The sequence below is a fragment of the Pipistrellus hanaki genome (assembly GCF_964339955.1).
Source record: "Pipistrellus hanaki genome assembly, chromosome: 9".
NCBI classification, from domain to species: domain Eukaryota; kingdom Metazoa; phylum Chordata; class Mammalia; order Chiroptera; family Vespertilionidae; genus Pipistrellus; species Pipistrellus hanaki.
In genome coordinates, this window is record NC_140511.1 from 26,325,744 (window position 1) to 26,339,547 (window position 13,804).

The window sequence follows — 13,804 nt, forward strand, 5'->3', positions numbered from 1 at the left end:
CTTGTTAAGGCGATAATCCTTAGGTCTTAAAGGGACATGAACTAGCTTTTTGGCTTTTGGACAAGGCCAGGCATAAGTCATTTCCTCTGATTTTCTATTTGTCAGGTAGAAATTTAAAGATAAGAGTGGAGGAGAAAGAGAGAGACAGATGTCAATTGAATTTCTGATCTGGTATCTTCTGGTTTAAAAAAAGTTTTTAAAGAGAAAAAAAAGTCAACAATAAAAAATGAACCAACCATATTTATTTGAAAATTAATATTCACATATTATCTACAATAATATCTATATATGTAAAAATATACTGATTTTTATGTTCAGCTCAAGCAATTAGTAAAAACAGAATTATTCAAAAGAAAAGAAATGTTTGCATGATAAAAAGGGAAACAGGCCCAGCTAGTGTGGCTCTGAGGTTGAGTGTAGACCCATGCACCAAGAAGTCACAGGTTCTATTCCTGGTCAGGGCACATGCCCAGGCTGTTTCCAACCCGAGTGTGCGAAAGGCAACTGTTCCATCGATATTTCTATCTTTCCCTCTCTCTTTAAAATCAATAAAAATGTATTTTTTAAATCTTAAAATTAATGAAGGGAAACACACATACAAAAATAGAGATGATTAATAAAAAACATAAATCTGATACTTTTAAAGAAGACTAAAATACAGATCTGGAGATACTGATGAAGAAGTTTCCAGGACTGGGGCAGCAAATACACACCATGAGCCTGGAGCATCTTGCAGTGCCTGAAATTAAGGACATCCTGAAAACAAACACATCAATGGGGACACATCAAAGGGGCACAGGAACCCAAGGAAAGGGCTCCCAATGGCCAGAGCTCAAACAATTTCAGCAACAATGGAAAGTAGTACTGAATTATTACCACAAATATAATCCCTGATAGAAATGGTTGAGTATATAAAAAGTTGGAGGAGACAAGGAAGTCCCTCCTGCAGAAGATTCCAAATAACCTATAATATGTAGAACTGCAGGTGAAGGAGGGAGGAGTAACCCCCTGTCCCCTGAGTGAGGGCTACACATATGGACTGTCTTCCAGAGTACAGAGCGGCAAGTGGAGTGGGTGGGCCACTTGCCACAGTAGAAATTCTACAGTGGAAAATGCTGACAAATACTATTTCAGTGAGAGTCCTCAATTATGTTGATAGCTTATGCCTTTGATATGATGTGATTAAAAATGGCACTTCACCTCTATAATATTCCTCTAAAAACGCCACTTAAACCCTGGCTAATTATAAGAAAAACATTAGACACCCTGGCTGGTGTGGGTCGATTGGTTGGGTGTTGTCCCATGCACCTACGGGTTGCTAGTTCGATTCCTGGTTAGGGCATATGCCTGGGTTTGGGACTCAGTCCCCAGTGGGAAGTGAGCAGAAGGTAGCCAATTGATGTTCCACTCTCGGGTTGATAGCTCTCTCTCTAAAAATCAATTTAAAAAAATGTTTAAAAAACAACAACCATCAGATAAATTCCAGTAGATGGGCATCCTACAATATACCTGAGCAATACTTGCCCAAATTGTCAAGTTTCCATATAAACATTTTGTCAAAAATAAATGTGAGGATCTATGACAGCGAAAAGAAACCAAAAGAGAATATAAAAATAAAATAAATAAAAATAAATGTAACTTGGTTAGTTACATTTATTTTTATTTATTTTATTTTTATATTCTCTTTTGGTATCTTTGTAACTTGGAATTTTGGATGTGACCTTGGAACATAAAAAGGACATTGAGGAAATCTGAATAACAGATTTATTGAATAACGTATAGGCATTGATTCATTAACTGTAGCAAGTGTACCACAGTACTGTAAGGTGTTACTAATAGGAGAAACTGTGAATGAGGTAGCATGGGGGTAGAGTATTGGGAACTCTCCCAATTCTCTAATCAATTTTTTTTATATCTAAAACTATTCTTAAAAATAAAGTATCACTAAGTGTAATAAAATAATAAACAAGAGGTGTCAAAAAAGAATATGAGAATGAAAAAAATTAGAAATATTATCTATTTTTAAAAACAGTCTACAAAATGATATAGCACAATATAAAACAAACAATTCTATAAACCAGTACATGATAATTTTTTAAAAGCAGAAAGGCTTAACATTTTTTTAATTATAAAATATGTGCTTACAGAAATTCACAAAGCATATTTGTACAGCTTAACTTACACATATTAAGAACTATGAACATCTATTAATAACCGTAGAGTGAACAAAGTAGAACCACCACCCAGGTCACTTATATTGCCCGTCGCTTAGTACCTGACTCAGGTCCTCCTTCGGGAGAACTGCCTCATCCGCTTCTCCAATTAACCTGTCAGAACTACAAGCATATTAATTTCAGTAAACAATATGAAATTAAAGCTGTACCATTTTTTGAAAAGCTTTACAGGACCTTTAAAAATAAAAAAACCTTAAAGAAGAGAATGTTTTGCCCTCACTAGTTTGGCTCAGTAGACAGAGCGTCGGCCTGCGGACTGAAAGGTCCCGGGTTCGATTCCGATTAAGGGCATGTACCTTGGTTGTGAGCACATCCCCAAGAGGGGGTGTGCAGGAGGCAGCTGATCGATGTTTCTGTCTCATCGATGTTTCTGACTCTCTATCCCTCTCCCTTCCTCTCTGTAAAAAAAAAAAATCTATATATAAAAAAAGAAGAAAATGTTTTAATGTATGCTTTTGTGTGTATTTTTCCTTCGTTGTGTCACGCACATAGCTGGCTTGGTTTGGTTTGGGGGCTGCATTCAATTGTGTAAACGTTCCTACTGGCCTGGGCCTCTGCATTCTTTCCTCTTCTGACTTCACTCCGTTGCTGTGAACATTCTCCCACACATCTGTTGGAGTACCCGCACTAGTGCCTAAAAAATTAACCTCTTGGTCATAGGTTATGTGAGTTCAAATTTTATCTTGCTACTGTTTCTCAACAGTTTTCACCAATTACACACTCACTAGCTTCATAGGAGGGTGGGTACTCCTCACTTTATTCAGTGCTTCGTATTGCTATTGCTGAGGGTGACTGAAATTATGTAAGGGAGTGCTGGTGCCAGGGGAAAGGTGATTTGCTTCTTTGAAATATTTCCTTTTGTATCCAAACTATCATTTTTAATTCCCAAAACTTATTCCGAGTTTGTCCACTCTGTGCATCTTCAATAGTAAAATCTAAGTCAAAATAACCATCAACTCTCCCTTGTATCACTTAGATATTCTAAGTACTTCTACCCCCATTGTCCACAGAGCTATGCTGATTGATTATGTATGATCATGTCAAGTGCTGCTTTAAATTGCCACTGCCTTTTTTCAAGTTGAAAAATATTATAATACCACCCTAGCTGGTTTGACTCAGTGGATAGAGCATCTACCTGCGGACTGAAGGGTCCTGGGTTCAATTCGGGTCAAGGGCACATACCTGGGTTGTGGGCTCGATCCCCAGTAGGGGACATGCAGGAGGCAGGCAATCAATGATTCTTATCATTGATGTTTCAATCTCTCCCCCCGCCCCCTGAAATTAATAAAAAATACTTAATGATTTAAAAGAAGAAAAATATTCAAATACCTAATATGAGTCATAAGTCCTACAGTTCTCCTTCTGTTCTATGACTCATACAAACAAGCTTCCTTTCTATTCCACACTAGAGCTATTACATTTTGTTTTCTCTAAGTGTGAACCTTTTGTCAGTTGGGTCTCAGGAAGGTTTCCTGCTCTAAGCTTCCCCTGATCACCAGAACCCAGGCCAGCCCCTGCCAATTCTGCCCTACTGCCCCATTTCCACATATTACCAATTGAAATGGTCTTGTTAACTTATTTAATGGATTTGTTTATTGAAATGAATCAATGAATTAACCATATGAAATACACATATAACCTGACTAGAATGGCTCTGTAGATAAGCATCTACCTATGAACCAGGAGGTCACAGTTTGATTCCCAATCAGGGCATATGCCTTGGTTGTGTGCTCGATCCCCTGTTGGGAGTGTGCAGGAGATACCTCTCTGAAATCAATAAAAATATAAAAATAAATATGTACATATAGATTTGAAACAGTAAGAAAACTTGAAGAGAAAAAATTTGTATTTTTGTCCTCTGCTTGCTCATCTCTCCCAGCAACTCGGGTACTTCTGCTCAGCCAAGTGCCAAATGATTTCCACCACCAAGTCACCCTTAAGATAATGTCTGTGCACCCAATTCCCCAGCCAGGCGGTCAGGCAGAACCCAACAACCATCCCCACCTCATCCACCAACTCACACAATTTTACTAGGCCATAAGAATATGTTTTGTTTAAAATGTTTTTATATAATTAGTAAGAACAAGTGCAGAAAACAGTAATCTCCAACCCTCAATTGGTTGAATGAACAATACTAGAAAAAAGTCAGATATCAGTTACCTTTAATATATTTGTGAACAAATACTGGTGATAGCATTTTAAACATATCAATGACTCAGAAAGATAATAACTGATTTTTGAGCCTCTGTTGACCTAATTGGTCAAAAGGGCCTGGTTAAGCATGAAAGGGGGGAGAGGGGGGCAGGGAAAGGAAGAAAAGGGAGGGAAACTGGAGGGGAACCAAAGCCCAGGATTCGTCTGAAGATGGGCAACATCTAAGCTGTTCCAGAGGATGGGAGTCTCGGGTCGATCAGTCTTTGGCAAACTCAGCAGAACCTTCAGGGTGCACATAGACACGCGTGTCCAGTGGGTGAAAGCTCAGTTGGCCACACAGGAGTTAGCAGTGTCCAAAGACATTCCAGGGTCTGGGAGGAGGAATAAACTGTAGCGATCCCGTTAAATACCAGGACTCAGCCTGTCCAGTCAACACCAGGGAACTCTCATGCAAGACCAGTGACTTACAAAGTTGCTTACAGCTTTGAGATGTAGATGTGGCCAGGCTCAGTGAATCTCCACACAAAAGAACATGGAGAACAAAGGTAGGCGTCCCCTAGGTTTAGGGGACGGGAGCACAGCAGCACCCAAAAGCCACCTTAGGATGCTGGGATCAGCGGTGCTGGGCTGTCCATGAAAGGTCTGTCCTTGGGCACAGGCTAGACTTGGGGATTCGGAGCTGTATGCACTGTGCTCACTAGGCGGCGCCTCTTAGCCGGAGCCTGAACAATCGACTCTTGAGTCCCCTGTTCCCTAGGAGGACAACGACCACGACCACGACCTCGACCACGACCACGACCACGATCATGACCTCGACCTCGACCACGACCACGACCACGTGTGCCAGTTAGCTGGAGATCCTGGACAGATGGGCCAGAAGTTGGCTGTAAGGATGATGAGTCGGGCTTCATGGAGCAGAAGACTGCAAGTTGGGCGGTGGAGACGGAACCCGGGGCTGGCCAGGGGCCCAGGGATGGCTGGAGCACAGGGGCCCGGCTGCCGCGTTGGCGGCGGGACCCACGGCCCCTGCCCACGGATCGAGGGGTGAGCGTGGCCCGCCGCGGCGGCAGGTGCCTCAGGCCCAGCGCTGACCTCCAGGCCACCCGGCTCTCCCTCAAGGCGCTCAGCTCCTGGCCGCCCGGCGCCCTGGGCTCCACGTGGTTCACGCCAGCGCGGTCCTCCCCGCGCTTCCACAGCTCATAGCGCTCGGGCTGCAGGATGCGCACAAACACGTCCATGGAGAAGCTCACCCGGGCCTCCCCGCAGCTGCACTGAGAGGCCACCTTGCCGTAGTCCACCCAGCGCGGGGTGGCAAAGTTGATGGCCTCCGCGCAGTTGAAGCCGTGGTTGAAGCCGGCGTGGTAGCCATAGGGAAACGTCACCATGAACTCGCCGGCCTCCTGGGTGATGCGGCTGAACGGGACCCCGTTCTCCCTGAGGACAGTGGGCGAGATGAGGGCCACCTTGTGCCGCAGGAAGGCCTCGCAGCTCCGGGAGCTGCCCGGGAACAGCTCCCTGGCCAGGCGCTCCAGGCGCTGGCCGTGCTCGGGGGGCACCGCGTACCACGTCTTGGGCTCCCCGAAGTGCAGGTAGTTGATGCTGTAAAGGTCCATGTCCTCCGTGTGCCAGGCGAACGTGGTCTTCCACATGCCGAAGTACAGGTAGGGCGTGTTCACGCCTTCGATCACGAGCCCGCACTCCTGCTCCAGCAGGTCCTGGATGGTTCCCAGGTGGCCAAGGTTCCACTGCTTAGTGTTGGCATCAAACAGGGACCCGTTGATGTCAGCGCCGTAGATGGGCGAATCGTACAGGCGCGTTTTCCAGTATTTCCGCTCCAGATCCTCGAAATCCACGTGCGGTGGGGTCTGATACTGTCCACTGTTGGCCAGCAGGCGGTACTCCCCCACTGTCATGGCCCTCTTCTTCTTGTGGTATTGGATGAACACGCCTGCTCGCCCTGACGCCACCTGCTGGAGGGGAGTGGCTATTACCATGTCATTGACATCATCATAGGTCTGTCTGGCTTTCCATTCCTTGGGTGGAACAATCTTGGCCAGGCCAGCTCGGTGAGCACCTTGGGATTCTATGGACGCAATATATTTATCAAAATCATTAAACTCTTCTTTGGTTGGATAAAATATCATTATGTTACAATTTGGATTCTGGGCACAATTGGCCTTAGACTTTATAGCTTCCATCAATAAGCAAAGTCCAAAGATTTAAGTATTTTAGATAGTTGAGGATGCTAGAACACGCTACTTTTTCAAAAAATGGATTTGAATATCTATGAGGTAGGAGGAGCTTGTGTGATAATTCTTCAAGCTATTACGACTTTTATGCAAACTAGATGGCAATGCTTATTAGGCCTGCTGATTCACCAGGAGACTCCACTCCTGTGATATTCCTCAGCTGGCTGCCCTCTGGAGATCTATTGAATTATGAAGTCCTGGCCGTGGTATAACAAGTGCAGTGTCTTCTGATCAGTCTTTAAAGCAAAACCTGAAAGAAAAAAAAAAAACACAGAAAGGTTAAAAATTAATATTTAGAAGAAGTTATAGGGAGACTACAAATAATATACCACCATGGAATATTGAAAACTCCAAGAAGGCTACCATTTTATAACTTTACAATGTAAGAGATAGTGTGGGTGTGGAACAATTGGATTTTTTATATTTCAGCAGAGAGAATGGAAATCATTACATTCACTTTGGAAACAATTTGGACAGTATCCATTAAAATTGAGCATATGCATTGTGTAAAAGAGAACATATACAAGTGCTATGATCCTACTGTTATCACATGCAAGGAAATGTGTCCAGCTGTTCACTGAAAGTCACATTCAAGAATGTTCATAACTACACTATTTCTAGTAGGAACAATGTTTCTATCTCTCTCTCCCTCTTCTAGTATTTTAAGAAAAAATAAATGACAGTTAACATTCTTTATTTTAATCCTCACCCAACGATATTTTTTTCCATTGCTTTTAGATAGAGTGGAAGGAAGCGAGGTGGAGAGAGTGAGAGAAGGAGAAATAGACACATCAATTGGTTGACTCCCGCATGCATCCCAACCAAGCCTGGGAATCAAGCCTGCAACAGCAAACAAGGTACACACTCTTGACCTGGAATTGAACCCACCACCCTTTGGAGTGAGTGGAGTGGGGAAGGAGTACACTTTAATCACTGAGCAACTGGCCAGGGGGCAAATATCATACTTAATAGTAAAACAAAATAAATATTCCCATTAAAGTTAAAAACAAAGATACATCAGCAAACTATTTCATAATGCAATTTCAAGTGGTCCCATAATACATAGTTTGCTAATCCTCTTATACTCTCCCAATTTCTAAGGTTTTCCATTCTCTAAATATTCTATTTCATCTTCCCCTCTAAAACTTCCAGAACACCTCCTCCATCTAGTTAGAATCCTTCGAATGTCCTTGAAGTCTTTACATGATCTGGCCCCCCATTACCTGGTGACTTTACCTCTTCCTACTCCATCCCTTGCCCTCTCAGTTCCAACCATCTTCCTGCATCTCAAATAAGCCTGGTATTCTGCCTCATGGTCTTTGCACACAGGCAACTCTCTTACCTCCTTAGCCTCAGCTCCGATATCACCTTGGAAAGATTTCCTCTGATGGCCTTGTTTTCTCTCAAGAAAACGTCTCCAAATAAAACATGTATTGACAATCAGAGCCCTTATGAGTGACTCTTTGAAAATCTAATCAGGCCAGCCCCACCCTAATCTTATTGGAACCCAAACAACTATATAAGCTTCTCTTCTAACTGAACCACCCTCCCTTATTCTAGTAAACTACTTACTATTTCAGCTCACAAAACATGGGTGTTTTATCTAATTATTTTCTTTGAGATTTCTTACAAAGAAAATATAGGAGAGAAAGGACTGCTATCCCTCAACAAGTCTGAAATAATATTTTTTTAATCATAATTTTTTAAATAAAAATAATTTTAAAAAAATTTATAAGTGCAAACAAACAGCTTCATTCACAGTCAGAGCTACAGAGACTGGGGGGCGGTGGGGGGGGCGGGTCGCTAAGAACTTGGAGGGTGGTAAAATATGTACACAAATAATAATTTAATAATAATTAAAAAAAAGAACTTGGAGGGGTTAGTACAGGTAACAGGTAAAATCACTTAGCCTCATCAGTCAGGAGCTTAGACATACCTACTCTCATCTTCAGTTGGTGCAGGAAATCGGAGGAGACTTTCTAGATATTCTGAATACACTTAAATTCTTCCTATAAACTTACTGGAAATGTCTGAGTTACTGGCTCGGAATAAATCCCCCAAAGTTTGCCAGAAATCATGAACAAACAAATCCAAGTTTTGGGGGTCTACAGAGCCCTCTTAGGAACACAAAGATTTCTCTGGGAAAGCTGCCAGAATGCAGGAAAGGTGGTGTGGTGCCACTCGCACAACTGCCAGCACATAAACACTATTAGCTGCTCAGGACCATGGTGAGGAGCTCCCAGGGAGGGTCAACCCAGTCCCTTTAGAAATCAAGGCATTTCATCTTCCTCACACCCTGCAATCTCCCATCAAGACTACAAATATCAGCTTGCCTGCCTGCCCCTGCTCAAAATAATAGAAAACCCCCATCTCCATGATCCCCTAGAATCTTGGCGCCAGAAATCCATTCAGACAAGAGAATTCCGGGGCTAAGTCTCAATCCTCCACTACCCTCAGACCTAGGAAGGCCACTACAATTTGGGTTCTTTGACCAAACATAAATCCTTTTTCCTTTAGGTAACCACCTGCTTTTATGGCTTTTAAGAGTGTTTCAACCCCATGTTTGTGGCTGACCTGAATGCTAGTGGCAGGGGTCTTTGAGTGAGAGCAGTGACTCTTGGCACCTCTGCCCTATTTGGACCTTCCTGCACCAATGAATCTGCAGAGGGTGAGATAAGGACCACTACACTCCTCTCCTTTTCCAATTTTAATGTCAAAGGATGATTGGAGGGTTACAACTGGTGAAACAATCTCTAGGTCTCTATAGAACTTACTGGTAATAAATGGGGGGTGAGGTGGAGAAGTGGTTGACAATCTGGTTCATCCTTGAGGGAGCATGACAAATTCAATTAATTTAGATTCTAAAATTTGGGTGGAAATAACATCACTCTCTCCCTATTCCAAATACACCTGATGAGCACTCAGGGATGGGTTATTATGAAGGAGCATTGTCCAAAAATGACTCTTGGTGTCCACCCCAGAATGCCCGAACAAGGGGCTAGCCCAGAGCCCTGACAAGTTGGATGGGAAGTGCTCATGTTCAGCTTCCCATGGGAATAATGGCTTCCTTCCCATTGCTGGAGGAATGACCCAATGTCCCCAGCCTTCTCCTAAAGTACAGGGCCTCTGGCTTTGCCAGACAACTGTTTCACCTCTTCTCCCATTCTCCTTTCCAAATGTCTCTTCCTTCTTAGCCCTTACATTCTACCCCTTCTTAAATGAACTTGATTTGATCCCTTATCTTCTTTTATTTATTTTTATTTTTTTTAATATATTTTATTGATTTTTTACAGAGAGGAAGAGAGAGGGATAGAGAGCTAGAAATGTCGATGAGAGAGAAACATCGACCAGCTGCCTCTTGCACACCCACTACCGGGGATGTGCCCGCAACCAAGGTACATGCCCTTGACCGGAATCGAACCTGGGACCCCTCAGTCCGCAGACCGACGCTCTACCACTGAGCCAAACCGGCTTCGGCCTTTGTTCATCATTGTATTTTTCTGAGGATTCTTCATACTTTATAGAGTGTGCACTCCAAAAATCGTTGTGTGGAGAAAAGGAAACCTTAGTGCACTGCTCATAGGAATGTAGACTGATGCAGCCATGATAGAAAATAATGTGGAGTTTCCTCAAAAAATTACAAATGGAACTGCCATTTGATGCAGTGATCCCACTTCTAGGAATATATCCTAAGAATCCCAAAACACCAATCAAGAAGAATATATGCACCCCTATGTTCATAGCAGTGTTATTTACAATAACTAATATCTGAAAACAGCCCAAGTTCCTATCAGTAGATGATTGTATATTAAAAAAATAAAATAAAATAAAAAATAAAAAAAAAACAACTCTTACTTTTTGAGACAGCAGGAGGGACCTGGAGATTATATTAAGTGAAATAACAGTCAGAGAAAGACAAGAATCACATTATCTCACTTATAAGTATGGAATCTAAAGAACAAAATAAACGGATAAATAAAAAAGAACCAGAGGCAAGGAATCTCAGAGGGAAAGGAGGAGGAAGAGGAGGTGTGGGAAGAGATTAACCAAAGAATTTATATGCATTGCCTGTGGATACAGACAGCAGGTCTGGAGGCCTGGGGCGGGGCAAGAACCCTGAGGAGAGGTGCAATGGAGGGGGGGGGGGACACATCTATAGTACTCTCAACAAGGAAGGAAGGGAGGAAGGAAGGAAGGAAAAAGGGGAAGGAGAGGGAGAGAGAAAGGAGGAATGGAAGAAATAAGCACTTCTATACAGTATCTCATTCAAACCTTATAACTAGTCAATTAAGTTCATACTATCATTATTTCCTTCATGGAAGAAGCAAGTGAGGTGTAGAAAAATGTATATTAATTTTTTGTTCGAAATTTTCTAGAGTTATCTCTGTACTTGTCTCATCTTCCATATAAAAGTATTATAATCACATTATCTCACTTATATGTATGGAATCTAAAGAACAAAATAAACGGATAAATAAAAAAGAACCAGAGGCAAGGAATCTCAGAGGGAAAGGAGGAGGAGGAGGTGTGGGAAGAGATTAACACTGCAGCCTCCTTGATCGGAATCGAACCTGGGACCCCTCAGTCCCCAGGCCAATACTCTATCCACTGAACCAAACCAATTTAGGAATTTTTCCTGATTTAAACTACTGTCTTCTCTCACCTCCCTTTCAATACCAAACATGTCAAAACATAAAAGACAACAGTTTACATTCACAAACCCATTTCCTCATCTATGCACCCCAAGAGGCATCCTGTGCTCTCCTTACCTTCCTTATGGAAGAGTCCAAGGATCCAGCTTGCCTTCTTCTCTCTCTACAGCTGTCACCCCCCAAACTGGACCTTTAAATTCTACAAGTGACAAGATTACCAGTGTCACTTGATAGTCTTTTATCTCATTCTGATTTTTTTTTTTTTTAATCTAAGATATTCTTCGACAACCCCCTGGCAACATCAAGGAGACACCTGATTGGTGAGGTTGCTCTTAAATTATCAGTCAGGGCAAAGCTGAAGTACAATCCTCAGTTCATCCTAGCTTGAAGCCTATGATGGTGGCCCAAGCTGTTTCATGTCTGGGACATATAAAAAATTCTACAATGGCCAAAACCGGTTTAACTCAGTGGATAGAGCGTCAGCCTGTGGACTCAAAGGTCCCGGGTTCGATTCCAATTAAGGGCATGTATTTTGGTTGCGGGCACATCCCCAGTAGGGGGTGTGCAAGAGGCAGCTGATCGATGATTCTCTCATCGATGTTTCTAACTCTGTCCCTCTCTCTTCCTCTCTGTAAAAAATCAATAAAATGTATTTAAAAACATCAACAACAAAAAAAGTACTCTTCTTTAAAAAAATTCTACTATGATTTTACTATTAAATTCTTCATGTGTTTTTTCTGGAATACATAATCAAATATTTCATTCTTTCTATCTGAAAACTTGATCTGAAGAAAAAAAAAATTTTTAAAAAAAAGGGAAATAGTTTAGGGGAGCTAGATATGAGAAACTTACAAACGAAGTAAGGGCCTCTCCCCTAAGATATAATAACATGCTGCCCAGCCAACATGGCTCAGTGGTTGAGCATCAGCCTGTGAACCAGGAGGTCACGGTTCGATCCCCAGTAAGGGCACATGCCCAGGTTGTGGGCTCGGTCTCCAATGTGCGACATGCAGAAGGTGGCCAATCAATGATTCTCATCATTGATGTTTCTATCTCTCTCTTCTCCTTTCCTCTCTGAAGTCAATAAAAATATATCTTTAGAAAAGAAAAAGAATAACATGCTGACTATGAATATCACACAAGCCCTCATTTCTTACCAAATTATTAATATACAATTAAAATAAGCATCGAGTTTGTGTTTTTTTTTAATAAACTATTTCTACATTTCTAAGGATTCTAGAAAGAATGAGTCATATACATAATTCTTCACATATTGGGCCTCAAAGGAAATATTCTGGTTTTGTGTAATTCTATGCTCAGAACTGGCCAGGCACAATGACAATGCCCTTTAGTGCTTCCCACGAATCAGTCACTTCTCTGAGAAGTGTGACTTGGTCTCAAATGGTTGCTTTTACTGTGAGACTGCCTTCTGCTTCTTTTGTTAGGGGTGAGAGGGAGAAATAGAACAGTGGAGACTAGCTATAGTTATAAGAAGTATTAATCATTCTCTGCAAACCGTGATTGTTTTGTTCTGATTAAAGAAAGCACATTTTGATCTTGGTGGGAGTTGTAAACCTGGGAGTTAACATGGAAATACAGTCTATTCTCCTCCTCCCAGAACTGCCTATTATCATGCAAAAATTAACAATCCTGTTGCCAAGACAAAGGAGTCTCAAAAGCACCATCCTTTGCAACTCCTCAATCCCATTACTTGTAATCTGTAATCATTTTACCCATTTTTATCCCCTTTGCCTACTTCCCTATGCCTGTAATACCCATTTTTATTCTGTTTACCTATTCTTTTTTTTTTAACATATATATATATATATATATATATATATATATATATATATATATATATATATAAAATTGATTTTGTACAGAGAGGAAGGGAGATAGAGAGTTAGAAACATCAATGAGAGTCATCGATCAGCTGCCTCTTACACACCCCCTACTGGGGATATGCCTGAAACCAAGGTACATGCCCTTGATCGGAATTGAACCCGGGACCTTTCAGTCCCCAAACCGATGCTCTATCCATTGAGCCAAACCAGTTTCAGCTGTTTACCTATTCTTATTCCTTTTGCCTACTTCCCCATGTGATCTTTGTTCTTCTACCCACTATAGCATCTGGTTTAGGCAGGAATGGGAGTGAAGCAGATTTTCAAGGGTGGCTTGCTGTTTTCCCATACTGTAGGCTTTATTGGAATAAACCCTAATTCAACTCTGTCTCTTCTCCCCCGCCCCACCTCCCCCAACCCTGTCTCTTCTTATTGGCTCAAGTAGTGACAGGCAGCCCAGACCCATTGATTATTTGGTTTCACTTTCAATTGGAGCCACACAGGTACCAGTGGAGACTAAATACTCATGCATTTGATACTCTTCCATTTTAGGGAGGGAGAGAGGAGTTTGTTTGTTTTTTTGTTAATCCTCACCTGAGGATATTTTTCCATTGATTTTTTTTAAATTTGAGACCAGCATCAAGTATTTAATTTTTAATATATTTTATTGATTT

At 41.9% G+C, this 13,804-nt stretch overlaps 1 protein-coding gene across 2 annotated transcripts in view; it reads right to left on the reverse strand.

The window, feature by feature from the left end:
• Positions 1–4,223: 4,223 nt before the first annotated feature.
• LOC311628290 (lysine-specific demethylase 4D-like) overlaps positions 4,224–13,804 on the reverse strand; it is a 35,563-nt gene continuing 25,982 nt past the window's right edge. For both annotated transcript variants that reach the window (XM_084895396.1, XM_084895395.1), the window contains one exon: positions 4,224–6,887. In XM_084895396.1, the coding sequence (XP_084751522.1) occupies positions 5,048–6,586 (1,539 nt within the window). In that variant the 5' untranslated portion in view covers positions 6,587–6,887 and the 3' untranslated portion in view covers positions 4,224–5,047. The remainder of the gene's footprint in view (positions 6,888–13,804) is intronic.